Here is a 20515-nt window from a genome sequence, read left to right as displayed (position 1 = left end):
GGACCTGTACCTGTATCTGAATCCTTCTCAGTAACTCTAGGCAAGGCCATCCCTGCTTCTCTTCACTATGAACCAGGATTGGGGGGCACTGCAGAGAGACCTTGTTACTTTGTGCCTCAGTTTCCCACACTTAAAAGCAGGGTAATGGCAAATTGGAGAGCTACTAAGAGTCAAGTGCCAGTGGAATTAGTGTTCAGAGCCCCAGCAGCCCTTCCTTGGTCCAGGGGCCTGGCCAGAGGCCCTGGCACTGTCTCTGGTCACTTGAAGTACAAGCCTGGGGTGCCTGGGTCCCACACGGACTAGCCAAAACAGCAACAGGCCAGAGCTTGGCATAGTGAAGCCCACCACATTCTGTTAAGTCAGAGCTGGTTTCTGTGTGAGGCTTGGAAACAGGAGTGGGAAAGATTTCCAGGAGGGGAGAGCCAGCCATGCCCTGGGTGGGTTCACAGCTTCGTGAAGCCCCGGGCCTTCTGGGGACAGGCAAGAGAAGGTGACTGACATCAGAATTTTCAGTGACTCCTTTTAAACTTTTTGGAACTAACTTGACCTCAGGTCACCAGAGTGTGCTTTTCACGAGGCAGGGTCACATAGAGCCCTGTATTTTATCTGGGCTGTGTGCCGCCCCCATACACCTGTTTGTTTCTTTTGTTTGTTTGTTTGTTTTCAGTACAGATCTATGCCTTTAAAAGCTAAGCAGCAGGGAAAGCTTGTATTTGATTGTGTGTGAATCATATCTCAATAGGATCTTTTTAGTGTTTGAATGTGAGGTCTGTCTGGACCCGTGTTTACTAGATTGTGGGTCCTGACTCTCCATCAGACCCCCTATTTGGTGCCTCTGTAAGACCACCCAGTGACTAAGAAAGGTATATATCACCTTCCAGGATGTCCTGAGCTCCAAGTCCATGCCAGTTGGGGTAGGCCCTCCTGATGCTTACAGCCAGGCACAGAAGCAGTCAGCACGTCAGCCACCTAAGACCACAACAGGGTAGAGAGAACCAGACAAGACACAGAAGATCGTAGGGCTCAGACTTCTCAGAAAGAGATGTGAGCTCCCCAGCCCAGGGTGTGTGGGAGTACCCTCTGTGATATGCTGGGTGAGAAAGTCTGCCTGTCCCATCCCATATCTGTTCAACCCCTGTGCCACCCATGCAGTGAATAGTCCAGGTTGCAGGCTCAAAAAATGGTGGACTGTGGCTGCAGCCCCAGCTTGACTCTGATCATTGGGAACCCCGGGGGGCAGACATGCTCCCCCTTGCTGGAGCAGGGTGTGTACTCAAGTGAACAAGCCATGCTATTTGGCCAACACTTTTGTGACCAGCCTAGTTATGGGCAGTGCCCCCTCCAGGCTCCATATGATGGTGTACCTCCAACAGCGTCCTCATCCCAGCCCCCACCGTTGTGTACTGCCTCTTCAGCACCTCCCCAGGGGCATCCTGAGTTGAGGCTGAGGTCAAGGTTGAGACAGACACTGAGCTTCAAGTGGCCCTTCCACCCTTCCCAGGCATGCTGAACACCTGCCAAGCCTTGAGGGCCACACAGATCTCTGACCTTGTAGTGTGCAACCCTAATAAGCTGGTGGGACCAGAAGAGACAGCCCACCCCACTGGGTGTGGGGACTCTGAAGGAGAAGAATCCTCGAACAGACTGAGGAGTGCCATAGGAGGCTCAGCAGCCACTCAAGGGCAGGTTTGGGTACTGGTGACAGATACCCTACATGGAAAGCATGTCAAGTGGGCACATGCTGAGGGGCCTGGGCCTTCTCTCACTGGCAAGACAACTTTGGGCCATGTCCAAGGTGTATGGCTGGAGGTGAAGGGGACTCCGCTGTGAGAGCCCTGCTCTCCTGCACTGTACATAATATGGCCTGAGGTGATCCTGAGGACTTGAGGCCATGGGGTCAGAGTCGTCTCCAAGGTTCTTCAACATGCCCCGTCAATGCTCTTCGACAGGGGTATTGTCAAGCTAAAGACTTAGTCAAGTCTGTCTGAGGAGCTTGGAGTGTGTAGCAGCCTGCAGCTCTGGGATGCCATGTGCCTCAGTTTCCACGCCTCGGCATTGGCTGGATCAGAATCCCTACTTATATGGGGCCTGGACTCCACCTCGTCCTGCTGACCAGGACCCACTGTCACAGGTCATAGTGTCTGCTAGCCAGGAAGTAAGGCTTTAGACCTTAGACTTGAGATGCAGGCCCGGAGACTCTCTGGCTGTAGTCCCCCACTGGGCTGAGTCCTGTGAAGCTAAGCTCCCTAAACTTGGCCCCTGAGGGAGGGCAGGGCTATCTTGCCGCCTGTCTGTCCCCGCCATGGCCCTAGCTGCCCGCTGTCTGGTGGTGGGAAAGTCTGTATCTGTTGCTATTTTCTCCCTGCTGTCGGGGCCTTATCTGGCCACTGGGTCCTGCTGGAGGCCAGGGTCTCCCTCCTGGCAGTGCCAAGCCATTCCAGTGAGGTGAGGAGGCTAGGCCTCTACCAGCCAAGATGGCGGGGGGGGGGGGCTTCCTATTCCTCCCGATGGCCCCCCCAGCCCTGAAAAGAACAGCAGTTGTCACAGTAACCCCAGGCTGTGCTCCCAGCTTTTATCCCATATGGCTGTGTGGACTCCACACAAGAGGCTGCCCCTCATTTTCTGTGAGGGAATGGTCCTGCTTTGCCTGGTGTGCACTGCCCCTCTACCCCACTCCTTCCTCCCCGGCCCCCTGGCAGGGAGTCTCTTCCCTTGTCAGTCCTTGCCACCTCCTCCGGGAATCCTCCTCTCACACCTCTCTCCCTCCTGCCATACTCACTGGCACCTTTCCTCCTTTGGGGAAAGAAGTTCCGTCACTGCTTTGTCTCCAGCTCCTGGTCCTGACTCTGGCACAACAAAGGCATGGGAAAGGTTTGATGGGTGAATCAGTGAGTGTGTAATTAGATGAAATTAGCACTGAGGCTGTCTGTTCTCTGGGGGGTTTGCCTGGGATCCTTCTCTGATCTCTGTTGCCCAAGGATGGGCAGGCAGCTATTCCAGATCGCCTGTGTTCCATCTATAGGAAGAGAGGAAAGAATCTCTGGGGGATCCTAAAGGAAGGACCCTATGCCAGGCAGGCTCCAATGGGCCTCGGTCCGTGACTCCTGCTGGGAGGTGGGTGCTGCTCCGGTTCTTACAGTGGTCCCCATCCCCAGGTGGTGGTCTGCAGGGGTCTTACCCAGGAACAGAATTCTAACCTGGACCATGATAACCCTCCTTGCTGCCTGGGGGACACAGACTGGGGGATTTTGTCCCTCTTCCAGAACCTGCAGTGACCTCCATGTGGTGATTTCAAAATGACCACCACCACCCTTCAGTGCAACTTGTCAAAGCTGAGAGAGGCTGTACTCATCCTCGCATACACAGGGACCTGGAAGGGAGTGGGCATCAGCCTGCCACACAGAGCCTGTCTCCATAATTCAGTTTTAAAGCATGAAAAAGGGAGTTGATGAAATTCCGCTATCAGCTCTGAGCCAATATGCAAAATATCTCACCCCCAATCAAATAGCTATTATGTTTTCATTCCCAAGCGGCGTCCGGCTTAATGAGCAGGAGATGGATGGGCGCTTGGGCATCTGCTCCTTGTGATAACCAAGGGGCTTGGGGCACTATGGGGGCTGCTCCCAGTACTGTCCTGACTGTGGGTGACCACCATGGTGGCCTGTGGATGCCACTGAACAGAAGTGCTGTCTTGTGCCCAGACATCTCCAACCTGGGCAGTAGCCAGGCAAGAGGGCTAGCGTCAGCTTCACTGTGGGTAATGGGAGGTGTGGTTGAGACAGTGCTGAGGAGGCAGCCTGTCTGCTCAGATCCTAATGTTGTCCAGGTTCCTTTTTCTCCATGCACCATCCCCTTGCCTTTTCCTTGAGGATCATGAGCAAGCTGCTCTGCCTTAGTTGGATGGGCCTCAGTTTACCTGTCCATAAAGTGGGTGCAACCCAGACTTCCCACTGGGGGGTGTTAGGCACCTTATGGAAATGGAATTTAGATACGACCGGCCTTAGGTTCCCCACTCTACACCCTCACTGTTCTTTGCCCCCATTCCCATGGGACCCAGTGTGGCTCACATTACATATTCTGTATTTCCTCTACATGCCAAGATCTAGCCCAGCATGAACCCTCTGTGCCTTAGTTTCCCCATCTGAGAGAGGACTGGAAGATGACCTCACTAGGCTATGTAAGCGAGAGAGGTTAAGGAAGGACATTTGTGAAATGCTGAGCCCTTTGTACACAGTTTGTGCTTAATAAACCACTTTCCCCATCTCCTGGTCCTGCTGGGCCATTGGTGGCAGTAACCAGTGACAGCTGGTGTTTGCAAAGCACTGGCCCCAGCACCCTGAGCTGCACTCTGATAGTGCCAGCAAGCCGTCCTGGGAGGCTGCAGCTGTGAGAGTTTCCGTTCATAGCTGAGGAGATGGAGTACAGAGAGGTAGAGTGGCTTGCCCAAGGTCACAGAGCAAGGACACATTTTTATCTGTCACTCTGCCTGTTGGGGATAGTGAGGGTTCCCAGAGGGACCCTGGCATACGGCATCCTGGGGAGGGACAGTGTCCAGCCATGGTTCATGGAGACCCCCGACGTACAGGGCCACCTTGCCCCTTATCTACTCTCCTTACGGGGCCAGGTGTACCAGAGGGCCCAGTGCCAGCTTCGGCTCCGTTAAAGCCAACTGAGGGCTCCGAAAGCCATAGCGGCTCCAGGCAGAAGCGCCACATCCCATCTGTGGGCTCTCTCTGTTCGCCAGTGGCGATTGTCTCCCTGCATTATCATAGCCATTTTAATTGTTCTGGAACGGAATTAACAACATCAGAATGAGCCGTCTTGCAGCCCGGCTCCTTTCTCCACGCTCATCCACAAGGCTTTGTGCGGAGCGCTCGCCTTTGTTCTTGTAAATGGAGGAACATCCCAGCTCCAGGCGCCTGGGTGTGGGAGAGCCACCTGGGTGGGCACCAGGTTGGGCTCCATGACCTTTACTAGGGAAGAATGTTCCTGCTTGTGCCCCCTCATTGGCCCAGCTCAATTTCAGCCCCAGAGTTGCTGAGAATGGGCTTCATCCCATTGCTGGAACAGGCTGCTGAGACTCCAGGTGCCTTCCAGCCCCTGGAGAGGCATGGAACTCCTACAGAGGGATGGGTGCATGAGCCTAGGCATGGAACTCCTACAGAGAGATGGGTGCATGAGCCTAGGCAGGAAACTCCTACAGAGGGATGGGTGCATGAGCCTAGGCATGGAACTCCTACAGAGGGATGGGTGCATGAGCCTAGGCATGGAACTCCTACAGAGGGATGGGTGCATGAGCCGAGGCAGGGAACTCCTACAGAGGGATGGGTGCATGAGCCTAGGCATGGAACTCCTACAGAGGGATGGGTGCATGAGCCTAGGCAGGGAACTCCTACAGAGGGATGGGTGCATGAGCCTAGGCATGGAACTCCTACAGAGGGATGGGTGCATGAGCCTAGGCAGGGAACTCCTACAGAGGGATGGGTGCATGAGCCTAGGCATGGAACTCCTACAGAGGGATGGGTGCATGAGCCTAGGCATGGAACTCCTACAGAGGGATGGGTGCATGAGCCGAGGCAGGGAACTCCTACAGAGGGATGGGTGCATGAGCCTAGGCATGGAACTCCTACAGAGGGATGGGTGCATGAGCCTAGGCATGGAACTCCTACAGAGGGATGGGTGCATGAGCCTAGGCAGGGAACTCCTACAGAGGGATGGGTGCATGAGCCTAGGCATGGAACTCCTACAGAGGGATGGGTGCATGAGCCTAGGCATGGAACTCCTACAGAGGGATGGGTGCATGAGCCGAGGCAGGGAACTCCTACAGAGGGATGGGTGCATGAGCCTAGGCATGGAACTCCTACAGAGGGATGGGTGCATGAGCCTAGGCATGGAACTCCTACAGAGGGATGGGTGCATGAGCCTAGGCATGGAACTCCTACAGAGGGATGGGTGCATGAGCCTAGGCAGGGAACTCCTACAGAGGGATGGGTGCATGAGCCTAGGCATGGAACTCCTACAGAGGGATGGGTGCATGAGCCTAGGCAGGGAACTCCTACAGAGGGATGGGTGCATGAGCCTAGGCATGGAACTCCTACAGAGGGATGGGTGCATGAGCCTAGGCATGGAACTCCTACAGAGGGATGGGTGCATGAGCCGAGGCAGGGAACTCCTACAGAGGGATGGGTGCATGAGCCTAGGCATGGAACTCCTACAGAGGGATGGGTGCATGAGCCTAGGCATGGAACTCCTACAGAGGGATGGGTGCATGAGCCTAGGCAGGGAACTCCTACAGAGGGATGGGTGCATGAGCCTAGGCATGGAACTCCTACAGAGGGATGGGTGCATGAGCCTAGGCATGGAACTCCTACAGAGGGATGGGTGCATGAGCCTAGGCAGGGAAGTCTCCAGTGCCCTGAAGGATGGCTCCGCTCAGGGTGGACCCCATCACAGCACTGTTTTCCAGCCCTAGTTCAAGGTCATACAGGTCAAGGCATATGTCTGCCACTGTGAGCCTTAGTTCTGTTTCTGGGAGGCTGGGTCCAAAGCTAGCACCCACAGTACTGCAGCTAGGAAACCTATCTCATTTCTCCTTCCTGGGACTTGTGATGTCGCCCCCATGCCCCAGGCTGAAGATGGCCAGTATGGTGGGGCTCTGCCTGTTAGTTAGCTTCCACCCCCACCCACCACACTCTATCGCCGGTGCAGTTACCCTCTCCCACACATCACGTCTCCTGGTCTCACCCCCTGCACTTGCCTGCATTCCTGGCTTAGGAACCACTATGGTTCTTTGGTTTTTCCTGCCCCCAGGAGCCACAGGCAATGTCATGAAGCCCCTGCATCCTAGCTAGAATGGTATCTGGCTCTCTGAGGTCAGTGTGAGCAGGATGGCACTGACCCCAGTAGTATGGCCTGGATTACAGCCATCATAGTCCTTCAGACACAGAAATCTGTCCCCCATCCCATCTGAAAGATCGCTCTACAAACCTGGTCCCAGCCTGGCCTCTATTCCATCCTCATGGGTCCCCATGCCATTGACATGACCAGTACCATGGATCCCACAATGGCTTCAGTATTGGGTGTGAACTAACACGTGTTGGTATTGATGGCCCTGCCACAGGCCTGTGGGTCTCCCACAGAACCCCCACTCCTCCTGAAAAGGAGCAGCCCTGAGCCACTGTTCTGGGGAGCAGCAGGTTTCATTAGCTGTGAGAGGCTGAGGGCCCCCAAGTATCAAAGGGGTGCATCCTAGACATCCCCCTGCCTGAAGACACTGGCCTGCCTCCAGAAATGGCTGAGGACCATTGCTCAGTTGGTAGAGCACTTGTCTACCATACACAAAGCCCTGGGTTAGAGCCTCCACACTGCATATACCAGGTGTGATGGTGCATGCCTATAATCTCAGCACTCAGGAGATAGAGGCAGGAGCCTCTACCACATAGTACAGTAGTTTTCAACCTTCCTAATGCTGCAACCCTTTAATATAGTTCCTCATGGTGTGGTGACCCCCCAACTATGAAATTATTTCATTACTGCTTCATAACTGTAATTTTGATACTGCAATGAATCATAATGTAAATATTTGTGTTTTCCAATGGTCTTAGGTGTGACCTCCGGGTTGAGAACCATTGACATAGTAAGTTCAAGGCCAACGTGGAATACATGAGACCCTGTCTGAAAAAAACAAAACAAAACCAAAGATGGCCCTTACATGTCTTCTGTCCCCTCCTCTACCCTAGGGCAGACACCCCACCAATCATGCATCTGCTATGTTTATGTCCATCATGTTTTTGCCCCATGTATTGAGCATAAGAACTCGCCATTGGGGAGCTCTGGACCAAACCCCAAGTGTGGGGTGGCTTGACATATGGGGCCTGAGAGTTTTCCTGCAGGACACCATAAGCAAAGAATAGACATGTCTGCTGGGTGACCCCATGAATCTGTGTGTGACCTCGTGAGTCTGTGTGTGAGCCTGTGAGTCAGGAAGACCTGAAGCATCCATCTGAGTCCAAAAGGTCTCGGTGTTGGTGTTTCTATTGGTAATGTATGGTTGGGAAGGGCTGTGACTCTTGTCCTAGCAAGCAGGTATCCATTACCTGAGGAGGGACAGACAACGTGAAGGACAAGGATAGGAAGTGCATCGAGTGACACCAAAGCTTAGGAACTGTTGCAGAGTGTCAGGGTAAACACAGGGTGAGCTTGCATACTAGGTGCAGGAGACCAGAAAGAGTCACGGCCTCTGCCACGATGGGTGCCTGGCCCTGCCCTTGTCCTGCCCACTCTCCCCAGGCCCCAAAGCTGAGCCTGTTTGGCCATTAGGAAACCAGGGTGGCCTTATCCAGAAGCACCTCATGATTTCCCTGGGGCTCATGTCCACAGGTTCTCTCAGAGATATGGAAGCCAGAGAAGAAACCCAGGCCATGGACATCAGCCCCATGGAGGAGAAGGCCACATCCCCTGAGGCCCCAGCCATAGAAGAGCCCCCAAGCCCACCCAGAGAAGGTGAGTGTGCAGATAAACATCCTGCATAGAGCTCATGGGAGGACAGAGGGCCTCAGCAGGCAGCTGATGCCTAGTGTCCTCCAGCTGCTGGCCCTAGGACCTAAAGAGAGCAAGGAAGGGGGGTATCTGCAGTGCATGAGATGGGGGTCCAGCCTCATACTAAGGTAACTGAGGCCTGGGTGGGAAAATCCAGTCCAAGACTAGACCTCAGGAAAGCCAAGCCACTCCCAGCCTATTTACCCCTATGAAATGGTGTCCACAGGATCTGCAGGGCCATGGCTTAGGCTCCATACACAATGTCAAGCTGTACTCAGGAAGAGCTGTGAGGCTCTTGAGAGGCAAAGAACACACTGTATATGCTGTATTGAAGGATGAGGCCCACAGAGGTTAAGAAGCTTGCCTGGGATCACAGCCCACACTCCAGCAAGAATCTGACCTAGGTCTGGGTTTAGACTCATCCCACTGTCACATTGCCCCCTTTTCTCACCCACATGACCTCCTCAGACTCTACTGGGTCTCCTGGTTGCAGTTTCCCAGGTCAGTGCATTTCTGGAGCTGAAGACAGGCCATGGAAGGAAATCCCACAGACCCCCACACCACCCAAACTCTATGAGGCCAGTTCAGGCCAGGTGCTGGATGTAGGAGAGTGAAACTTCAGATGCCCCCTGAAGTCCGGGGAAGAGGGAACTCACAGGCAGAATACTTGAGAGATCAGTATTCTTGCATTTTTGGAGGCCACTGAGTTCTGGAGAGATGGTAGAGAGGTACCTAAGGGATACCTGCATCCTGACTCAGTATCCCGGGCTCTACCTGGTTGTGAGTCTAAAGCCCTGTCATGTCTATCTGCGGCTCTGAACTTCAGGAGCACTTCACTGCATACCCATGAGCCTTTGTTCCACCTACAGCCCCAAGCTGCAAGGGCGTACCATTCCATATCTACTATTCTTTGCAGAGTCTGAATTAGCCCACACTAGCCTCTTCCAACCCCCACCTAGTGCCGGAGATTAAACCCGGGGCTTCAAGCATGCTAGGCAAGCACTGTACCATGGAGCCACACCCCAACCTTGCCCACCAGCCTCTGATTGGACAGTGTAGCTATTGGGCCACTTGGGAGGATAGTCAACTGGTGACATGACCAGAAGTGAAGGAGAGGCAGGTGGTGACCTTAAGCAGAGATCCCCAAGGAACCACCTGTGCTGTATGCGAAGAGGGCTGGTACTCTGGCAGTGGTGCCAGCAAGTGTGTAGGGGGACACAGGACAGAGCAGATGGCAGAGGATGGACAACAGAGAGGGTAGAGGGGGACAACAAAGAGGACAAAAGGCCTGGGGAAATGGGCTCAGTCCATAACGCGCTTGCCACACAGGCTTGAGGACTGAGTTTGAGTCTCAGCATCTCTAAGATCTAGGTGTGATGATGCGTGCTTCTAACCTCAACATTGGGAAGGTGAGCAGGTGTGTCCCTGGGGGTCACTAGTCAGCCAGCCAGATTGGTTGAGTGCTAGGCCAATGACGGACAATAGCTCAAAAAACAAGGTAGAGAACAACTGAGGAAGGACCTCCAAGGTTGTTCTCTGGCCACCACACATGAAGACACACACACACACACAGCCTCACCCCCCACATCTCTCACACATACACTCACACACACACTCACATACACACACTCACTCACTCACTCACACACACTCACACTCTCACCCCACAGTCACACACACACACACACACACACACACACACACGCTCACCCTCCCACATACACACACTCACACACTCTCACACACCCCCACACAGTCTCACCCCCCACACACACACTCACACCCCCCCACAGTCTCACACACACACTCACACACACTCTCACACCCCCACACAGACACACTCACACACACTCACACACCCCACAGTCTCACACACACACACACACACTCACACACCCCCACAGTCTCACACACACACTCTCACACACCCCCACACCCCACACAGACACACTCACACACACACTCTCACACACCCCCACACCCCCACACAGACACACTCACACACACACACACACACATAGTGGGGGGGGATAGGTTGGAGGGTAGAGTGGAACAAGGAGGAAGACAAGGAGGAAGGAGGAGGACTACGATGGCAGGACAACAGAGCTGACAGAAAAGGAAGGACAGGGGGACATCAGAGAGATCTTTACGAGTCTGAATAGGGAACAGAAATTCTGGATAGACCTTCATCCCTGGGGGCTCCTCACTGTGCACCCCACCAATGTACTAGAGTCCCTGACTGAATGGCTGCAGGCCAGGGACCCTCCCACTTCCCTTCTTTTTTCCAGGCCAGCACCCAGCCTGAGGCTCTGGCCCTTCCTTGGCAATAGCCCTGGGGGTCAAGCCCTGACTCCATCATCCTCAGCTCTCCAGGGACACCTGCCCCAGGAGTGAGGGGGCAGGTGCCAGGCCAGGCTCCAGTCAGGACCTTACTCATTGTTACTGTTTGCTTTGCTTTCGCCGGCATACAGTACTGAGGGGTGAAGCCATCTATGGCTGGCCCTCGACCACCTCTCAGCCTCAGTTTCTGCTGGGTGACCTCCAGGAGAGCAAGTGCCTTGCTCATAGGCTGCTACCTTATCTCCTTCACCATCGGTGCTACCGGCAGGAGCTGCACTAAGGCAGCTGTGGCCGAGCTGCCAAAGGGCAAATGGTTGGCGGCTACTGGACTTTGACCCATGGCTTCCAGGGGAGCGGGTCTTTATCTGATTGGGGAGCTGGGGCTGCTGAGAGGGTAGGCGGGTGGGGCCGGGAAGGATCTGGGACAAACAGCCAGGCCTGCACCTGGCACCAGCGGCTGTGATAACGCAGTGATGGGCTCGATAACGGCGCAAGAGCATATCTGACGTTCAGGCGGGTCCAGCGCGGCTCCTCACAGTGGCTGGAGCTCAGATGCCAGCCACTTTGATTTATAGCCAAAAATAATAGGACTTTTATACCATGAGATTGATTTATTTGATGTTAATCACAGTCCTTATCGTGGTATTAATAATCTGCTGTTCCCATGACGTCACCCAGGGGGCTTTACAGGAGCGCATCGATCGGGGGCCACACTGGTTATCTGGCCAGCCAGGAAGGCAAACATGCCCTTTGGGCTGGAATTGGGTGCGGGGCTGGTGGAGGGGCCCAGCTGTTGCAGAGACCAGTGAGCCAGAGGCCACAGGCCTAGGTGCACTGGGTGGGCACTGGGGTGTGACAGACAGCAGCTAAGGAATAATTATTACTGCTGTGATCAGTACTGCTGTGAGGGCTTTTTAAGGCCAAGAGGAAACCTGCAGTATTAGATAAAGCAGGAGGGCAGGTGACTGTGCGCCCCCTAGCCTCCGTTTCCCTCCTGGTCACAGGCTAGCCCAGAAAGAATGTGACAATGTTTTCCTCTCTACAGATGTGAGTACACCCACAGTGCCAGCACCCCCTGAGTCCCCAGAAGGTCCCGAGGATATGGAGGGGCAGGAGTTGGAGATGCCACCCCAGGCTGAAGAGAAAGAGGAAAAGGAAGAAGAGGCAGCCATGGCCAGTCCCTGGAGTGGTCCAGGTAACCAGGCTGACTAGCAAAGTACAGCATTGCTATGACCCCAGTGCAGCCTTCTGGGCTAGCTGGAGACTAGGCTATCTTGGATTCTTGGAGACCACTGGTGCCCAGGTCTGTGCAGTTGGCCCAAGCAATATGGTCTGAGTTGGTCTCTGGAGTGCTCACACCCAGAGCCTGTGGTGTAGACAGAAGCATTTGGAGGGTCTGGTGTGACTGGTAATGAAGACTGAGAGATGACAGCAGGAACAGGCACCTGGAGGGGTGTCGAGAGGATGTAGCTGGAGCTGCCAGTCTGGGGTCTTCCCAACAGCAGATGGTTGGCATTCTAAGCTGGCTGGTGCCCAGGTGGGCTCAGACTTGTGTGAGAAGGAGAACACCTGCTCTTCCTGGGGGCTGCAACCTATCTGAGGTTCCTAGTTACCATCAGCCCCACAAGCCAGTCAGGCCTGTACCTTTGCACATCTTCAGGCAATGAGTGCTGCTGGTCACATGCTAAGCTAGAATTGGCAGCTGGCTCAGATCTCCCAGGTCTCAGAATGTGGCAGTCATGGTACCCTTGCTTCTGATAAACAGATACCATGGCCCAGGAGCACAGTGGGGGTGTCAGTGATATTTCCAGGGCTCTTATTGCGGGCTGAGGGCTACTGTGCAGGGCAGGTAGGTAAGGTGGGTTAAGTGGTGTATGTATAAGAGGTGGATCAAGGAGGGAGGAGTTTGGAGGCTGAGCGTGTGGGTGGGAAGCACATGTGTACACAGTTACTGAGTGTCAGCTGTGTATGAGCATGTAGGAATTATCACAGCCAGATTCCTATCTGTGTCTAGAAGGCATGTCAAGGGTCTTGTCTTGCTGAGGGGTCAGAGGAGGCTTTGCCAGGGCAGAGACCCTGTTCCTCCCCTGGGGAACTAGGGATCCACATTGGAAAGGGGTTTAGAAATGGACTCTTAACTGAACCTATGGGTGTTTTGATGGGGTCCTATGGCATTATAAGAGTATGGGAGACCATTTGTGATACCTGCCACCAGTGCAAAGGAAGATGAGTGGCAGGTGTGGCTGAGGGGTACACAATGAAATAACAGCCTGAGGCCAGAGAGGAAGGGTTGGCCCGGAAGGCCACAGTCAGAATGGGGACCCACACCCTGTATGGAAACTGAGTCCACTCACAGAATGCCCTATGGCTAGTTGTCTTGGGGCACTCCCCTCTGCCATCCCTTAGTACATCAATGCTTAGCACACCTCTTGGCTCTAGATGACCTGGCTGACATGTATGACAAATTTGTCCACTCCTCCTAGGGTGCCTGGTGGGAGTTGGGCACTGACCCAGGGTCCTGTCCTCAGTTGAGGCCAGTGTCCCCAGACCTCGGTACCATGATGGGAGTAATTGCACTTGATCTCACGGGTGCCAGGGCTTTCTCCACCCACAGACCAGCCTTTTCCACTCACATGCCCAAAGCCATAGAACTGGGCAGAGCCTTGTGTCCAGACTGCCCAGCTTCTAATCAGCCCTATGCTGACTCAGTTTCTCCACCTAGAAGGGAGTCTGTGAGTACTGACTCAGCACCAGGACCCTGTGTGTCCCTGTTCCATGTCTAAGAGCATAAAGGGGACAATGCCTGCTGGGGATGGCAGGGATCATGTGTGTCTATGGACTTTGGTGGCCACATGGATGGTCTTTACATCAGCACCATGGAGCCAGTAGAGTGTCATACCCACTTCAGTGCAGAGCAGAGCATCACTGGCTGGGAACTGCTGCTACAGAGACCCAGAAGCCAGGCCATCAGCATCGGTATTGAACATTACCCACCGTCCTCATCCACATAAGTGTTATTACTTCATTTTTTAGATGGAGAAGCAAGGCCCTTGTAGTTTGCAGCCTGCCCTGCCCCTATGAAGGCCATGCTCCATGGGCTGTGGTTTGGGGTCAGGGTGCAGCCCAGCTTCCCGAGTTATTTGCATCCTCAGGGGCCAGGCGGTACCCTATCGGCTCCCACAGATAGGAATTTCTGTGCAGTGGGCAGCGATGGGGTTGATAAGTGGCCGCTGGCCAACCGCCGTGGTAGCCATTGCCTATCAGCTCCCACACAGGCCGTGCTTATCACCTAGTGGGAAGCTGCTGGAGAGGCCCAGGGGGCTCTTATCTCCAGGGCCGCCCGAGCCTGTGATGAGGTTGTAGGGTTAAGGCCTGAAGGCAGTGCCCAGTCTGGTGACAGACCAAGTGGCTACTTTTGCCTTGCTGGTTGCCTTTGACTCTTTCTGACCTCTGGCCTGTAGCCCTCCTCCAGCAGGTCCCACACCCACTCTGCCTGTTCCAGGGAACCTGCCTGAGAGGCATCTTCCACTGTTCCTCTCTGGAGAGAAGGTATAGAGCTGGCTTGGACTCCAAGTCTCCCTCTGGCTCTGTCTGGCTCAGAGAAGTGCCTGGACCTGAGCCCGTTCCCATCTGCTCTGCCTGAAGTGAGGTGGTCACTGGACCCATGACAGAGCTGACAGTCCGGGGCTGGGATCTCCAGAGGGCTCTGCCCATCCCGAACACAATCTGATGTTGCTTCCCAGGCTCATAAGTATCAGGGACCACCCCTCAGATTCCTCTCTAGATGAGACAGGACTTAAACAGGCCCCAGAAAGTGGCTGTCGAAGAGCCTGGTCTCAGTGCTTCTTCATAGCAGGTGTACAGATGAGAGACAGCTCATGGCCTGATGGCCCAGGCCTAGAGCAGATGAAGAAAAGTCCTCCAGGAAGAGCTGGCAAAATGGCTTAGCAATTAGTGTCTGCCACATAAGCATGAAGATTGGTGTTTCACATAAATGCCAATTGGACATAGCAGCCCACCTGTTGTAGTTCCCGACGGAGACAGAGGACCTCCAGAGCAAGGTAGCTAACAGTACTGGTCATTAGTGACCTCTGTCTGCTTGAGAGACCCTGCCTCAATGAATAAGGTGGAAGAGTGATCAAGGATGACTACCAGCATCAACATACACACACACACACACACACCGCGCGCGCGCGCATGCACAGGGGAAATGGAAAAGGGGGGGGAAAAGACCCCCAAGAAACCCCCATGTGGCCTCCTAGTTTCCATGCTGCCAGTGATACCCAGAAGTAGTCACTTGACTGCTGCAGACCCAAGTATAGTTGTACTTGCTCAAGAGCTTTATCAACACTAGAGTGCAGCCCCAAGGTCGTGTCAATCACCATCACTGTCATGATTTCCTGTCCTCTCCTGGTTCTGTCACTGTGCCTAGTTCCCTCTGCCCCTGTCTGGTACTTGATGACTGTAGCACTCCACAGTCTGGGGGTAGTGCACAATGGCATTTTCATCCATCATCACGAGTTCTGTGTCTTACCAGGTACTGGCCAATCAGTTCTTCCATGCTGCAGGAGCCCAGCTTTGCTGAGTGTCTATGGGTGGGCTGCTGACCTCTGAACCTCAGTTTCATAGTCTGTAAAATGGAGTTGGGGAGAGTCGTTGTGGCCCTCCAACTTGTCACCTACTAGGCACCTGGTTTACCTCATACAGGGGTGCAAGCAAACCTTCAGGGTTCAGAAACCCCTCCAGCAGCTGATTTTGCATTACATTTGCACCTGAGCCACACAATGGGCAATGTCTTGTTGCAGATCTGATGGCCACACACTGCCCAGAGTCCTGCTTTGTATTAACCCCACAGTGCGGTCTCAGCACCCTCTTCTGGGCAGCGGGGATGGTGTTGCCCCATGTAGATTATAAACCCTAAAGAAAATGCCAGGAAAGTGCCTTCAGAGCACGTGTGATAAAAGTCCATATGTGCACAAGACAGGGTAGCCCTGCTCTCAGTGCTCAGAACAAACCAGATGGTGCTCTGTAGAATGAGAGGGACCTTGATGGTCCTTCTGAGGTTTGCTGTATCTTGCCGTCTGAGAGGTTTGTAGATGCCAGAGAGTGGAGCTTACAAGAAAGGAATGGCCATGCCAAGGCCTGGAGAGCTTGGAGCCTTAGCAGTCCATGAGCCAAGGGAGAGTAGAGTCAGAGGAGCTGCAGCCCAGGGCCCTGTGGATTTGGGCCTGAGCCCATCAGGTGAGGGGAAAACGGAGGATTGGAGCAGGAAGGCTTCTGTGCTCCTGAGGCATAGCAGGGGACACACCCTGGGTCTGAGGGAGCCACAGATCACACTGTGGAAACAGAACTCGGGAAGTTGGGTACAGGGTTTGGGATACCCTTGCTGAGAACCAGTCCTGGCTTCTCTTGGTCCTCAGCTGAGTTCTAATTGGGAAGAAGAAGAGTAGGAAGGAGAGAATCTGAGCTGTCATCTTTGAAATGACCTTGTTTGCAGGAGTGGTGGCCGTTTCAAACCCAGCTATGCGGAGGGCTTGAAAGTAGATCTGTAACCTTGCCCAGCTGCCTGGCTGTGGAATGTGGGGACCTGTCCCCATGCCTGGTGCCCCTCAGTGTCACGCTCCTCCTATCACCTTCCCTTAACGTCAGGAGGACACGGCTTGCAGACACATCAGTCCTGTCAGGATACAAGTCCCATCTAACTCTGTCAGCACCCCTGCCCTGGCCCTCATGGCCCACCTGACATGATCTTAAGCAAGCAGCAGAAGAGAAGAAATGAACAAGCTGCTGTTAGTCAGGTAGCCTGGTGTGGAGTCCTCTTCCTAGGGGTTCCTCCAGGGCTGGCCTCAGCAAAGGGATCGATAGCCTACCCAGTTCCTTCCCTAAGACTCCATAGAACTGGGGGATCTGGGACACAGAGGGACCATGACCTTCCCAGGTCCCCCAAAGGCTGCATGCATGCCATCTGTACACCAGCTATGTGATGCTGCCTGTGCCAACAGAGTGGCACTCTATCTGTGATGAATCTCTCTCCCAGTCCCTCCCAGTGTCTGTCTGGGAGGCCAGAGCAGGTACTAGAATGGGATGCACATTGAGTTACGATGGGGGCCTCAAACCATCCCCTGGGGTGTGCTTTCTGGTAAAGTGAATGGAGAGACCCAGAGAGTTCCACCCTCTGTCAGTATGAGTGCAGCCATAGCTAGCAGTGAGGGTCAGGAATCAGCAGGACTTCAGCAGTGTTCTTCTTCCCCTGAGTGTCCTGAGCCTGGAACTTACTCTGGTCGCCACTGTTTGAGAGCAGGATCCAGGGGCAGAGCCTGAAGTTGAGGCAGACCGTAAGAGGAAGGGCAAGAGGACCTCAGGGTGAGTTGAGACAGCTACACCAAGCACACCAGCACCATGTGGACATGCTAGGTGACCCAGGACCACTCCTTCAACCATCCCCAAGCAGGACCCAGTTCTCAGTTCTGGAAACCCCTGGAGGTTTCCAGGGGTTGAGGGACAGGCAGCAGAAGAGCCACCTGAGCTCCTTCAGGCTCACTGCCCCGAGTCCATGTCAGGATTCACATTGGGCTGGGCCCCAGCCTGACCTCCTGGAAGGATCTATGCAGAGAGACAGGCCAGCGGGGGTGAAGGTCAGCAACAGAGAGAATAAGCAGGTATGCCATGGCGGTAGGGCAGCTTCCCCATACAGGGTCAAGGTGCTAGGCCAAGGTCTGGCAGCATCCTGAGGCCCTGGGAGGGTGGAAGAGGAGAGCACTGGCTGGGAAGGAGGTAGCACCCCGTGTTCAGCACCTTCCCATGCACATTTTTGAAAAGGAGGTGACTGTAGAATTCTTCCTGGAACACACGGTCCTTGGGAAGGATTAAGACTTGTAAACCCACCCCAAGTTCCAGAGACAAAGTAGAGCAGGGAAGAGGAGTCCTGTGGTTCCTTACAGCTGAGATCAAGGGGCACAGCTGACCCCACAGCCCCGGCCTGAGGAAGCCCAGCTGCCCAGGCAGCGTGTACAGGAAAGGAAAGTCAGAAAGGACTGTTTCTCTTCTACCCAGGAGTTTCTTGGAGCCCAGAACTCTTTCCAGGAGCTGCTATGAACTGAGTGAGAGCCAGTCAGCCCATCCCAGCTCCTGGAGGCAGGGCCAGGAAGGGTGGCCATGTACTAGGCCAGTGTGTCCCTGAGCAGTGTCAGTCAGCAAAGGGGATGGCTGAGTGTCAAGGCCAAGTGGGAGAGCAGATGGCAGCACCAGAGAAGGACCCCATCTCTAAGCTGACGACTGAAAGGCAAATTAGGGTGAAGGGAGATGTTCAGGTAAGGAGCTGGCATATGCAAAAGGCCTGGGGCATTGGGGGCATGGCATGATGGAGCCTTAGGGCTAGGGTGAGCGTGGGGAGAGATGGTGCTGGGCATAGACGGGGCAGGGTTATGAGCCATAGAGTTTGAGGGCAGCCCTCACAGCCTTGTCATGGTGCCAGGGATAAAATCCTAGCCCTCAAACGCACTAGGAAAGCACTCCACCTCTGAGCCACACCCAATCCCGAAATTCCTGGCTGCACAGTGGAGATTCTGAAAGACGTTGGGAGGGTCTTTGATCAGCTGCCTGGGAGAGCAGATCAGAGTTAGAGCATCCCACAGTCTCAGGATGGAAGGGCTGCTCCTAGGGCCACAGGAGATGTTGTTGGCCGTTTCCTGTTGGAGGCCCCAGCCAGATCTCCGGCCCAGGGTCCCAAGGAAGCAGGAGATGGGGACCCCTCCCTCCCATGGAGCGGTAGCTTGTTATCTAGACTGTGTCCGGCTAACTAATCTCGCAGGCCCGGGTTTCTGTGTGAACCTCAAGGCCTGTTATCTGGTGGCTGAGGCAGGACGGCTCGTCCTGATGGACAGCCTGGGAGATGGGCCGATAGCTGGCCATGCTCCCCTCCCCACGACCGTCTAGCTGGCATGTGTGGGTGGGAAAAATCATTCCAGCTATTTTGTGTTATCATGGGGCCTGGCGTGGCGGGTGATAGGCCTATTTGTCTTAGATTAGCCAGCGGGGGAGGGGGCACTAGTAGATGGCAGGGGTCACTCTGGGGTCAGCTTCAGAGACCAACCCAGCAGCTTGGAGTCCCTTTGAAGACTCATGTTGTTCTGAGACCCCAGGGTTGCTATGAACAATCTGAGGCTAAGAGATGGATGAAAAATCCTAAAGAAATTGTGTCTTTACAGTCAGGCATATTCTTCCTGGATTGTCACTGACTACCTCCTGGGGCAGTCACTCTCAGGGACTGGAAAGACACAGGGAGGACCTTGCTCTCCTGGGATGTATTGGAGACACTGCTACCTCCATGTCTGAGGCCAGAGACTATTCTAGATGGTGTCTGAGTGGGGCTTTCTAAGCCAATAAATCATCAGCCACCCAAACTAGTGTGTTGGGGCAGAAGCTACGGTGAAAGGCCTGAGCTGAATGTACACAGCTAGATCTAAATGCAGGTGAGGAGAAAGGAGGCGCAGAGGTAGAGGGCCCCCTCAAGGAGGGACTGTGGCGGTAAGCAGGTGATTGTCCTGGAAACAAGGTTCAGAGGTCATAGCCTCGGGTCAGCATGGGCCATGGGAGGATGGCTGACAGATGGAGATGGACACCCTTGCCCTGCCTACACGAGTTCTGGGCTAGCTGTGGCTCAGATTCCACCTTGACAACTGTTCTGAGGCACTGGGCCCTAGAAACTTTAGAAGGGGGCTGTCACTAGCACTGCTACCCAGGTGACCTGTCAAACTGTTCCCCTCCCCATGCTGGCTCCCATCCCCTCCTTGCTTCTCATACATTGAGCACTGGGTACATGCCAGCCTGTTACAGATCTCAGGGTTGAGGACGCCATCCCAGCAGCAGCTGGAGTGGCAGCCAGTCACCAAGGGACAGAAAGGTGGCTGAGACATGGGGGCAGGGCCAATGGCTACGAACTCCAGGGCCCAGGATTCGTACAGAGCTCTTTCTGACACCTGATAAATGGCCCCTAAGGTACAGCTGGTGTAATGGCATCAGGGGACCAAGCATGCCAGATAGGTCTGCTCTAGGAGCAGATCCCATTGGCTGCTGTGTTGGTAGAAAGAGAGCCCCGAAAAGACTTCAGAAGAAATGAGAGTTCACTATCCAGGCAGCAGGAGGCACTGTGGTGCCCCATGACAGATGTAGAAACTGAGGCAGACAAGCAAGATGGGCAGTTCTGGGGAGAAGTGAGCAAACCTACCTCTTGGGAGTGTCTATTACCTACCATGAAGTCTCAGCACAAGGGGATCTCACTGGACACTGTAGGCAGAGAGGGTAAGTGGACAGACAATAGGACATCCAGTGGGAAATGCAGGTGGAGCCCTAGAAGGGGCCCCAGGCCTGGCTACCCACCGCATGTGGCCTACTGACCTCACCCCCTTCCGGGACCCGCTGTCTGTGGCCAGGGCACGCTATCTCGGTGGCGGCACTAATCAAGTCGCTTCCTTCTCCGCCCTCCCACCGGCTTCCTGCCCAGCCAGCAGCCCCACAGCTGGCCTAGACATCAGCAAGGCAGGTCCTAGGAGCTTGGTCCTTGCCAGGGGAGCTTCCACCACTGCCTTCCAGCAGTTTCCCTCCTGTCCCCTCCCTGGTTACAAGGTCTGCATGTCAT

General features: G+C 54.5%; 1 protein-coding gene across 1 annotated transcript in view; it reads left to right on the top strand.

The window, feature by feature from the left end:
- The window catches only part of Zfpm1 (zinc finger protein, FOG family member 1), a 61120-nt gene that overhangs the window by 15520 nt on the left and 25085 nt on the right, over nucleotides 1-20515 (top strand). Inside the window, exons 2-3 of the mRNA XM_059263885.1 lie at nucleotides 8380-8502; nucleotides 11924-12073. Coding sequence (XP_059119868.1) covers nucleotides 8380-8502; nucleotides 11924-12073 — 273 coding nt within the window. The remainder of the gene's footprint in view (nucleotides 1-8379; nucleotides 8503-11923; nucleotides 12074-20515) is intronic.

This window comes from Peromyscus eremicus, chromosome 5 (genome assembly GCF_949786415.1).
Source record: "Peromyscus eremicus chromosome 5, PerEre_H2_v1, whole genome shotgun sequence".
Classification (NCBI taxonomy): Eukaryota; Metazoa; Chordata; class Mammalia; order Rodentia; family Cricetidae; genus Peromyscus; species Peromyscus eremicus.
This window is presented reverse-complemented; position numbering and strand designations above follow the sequence as displayed.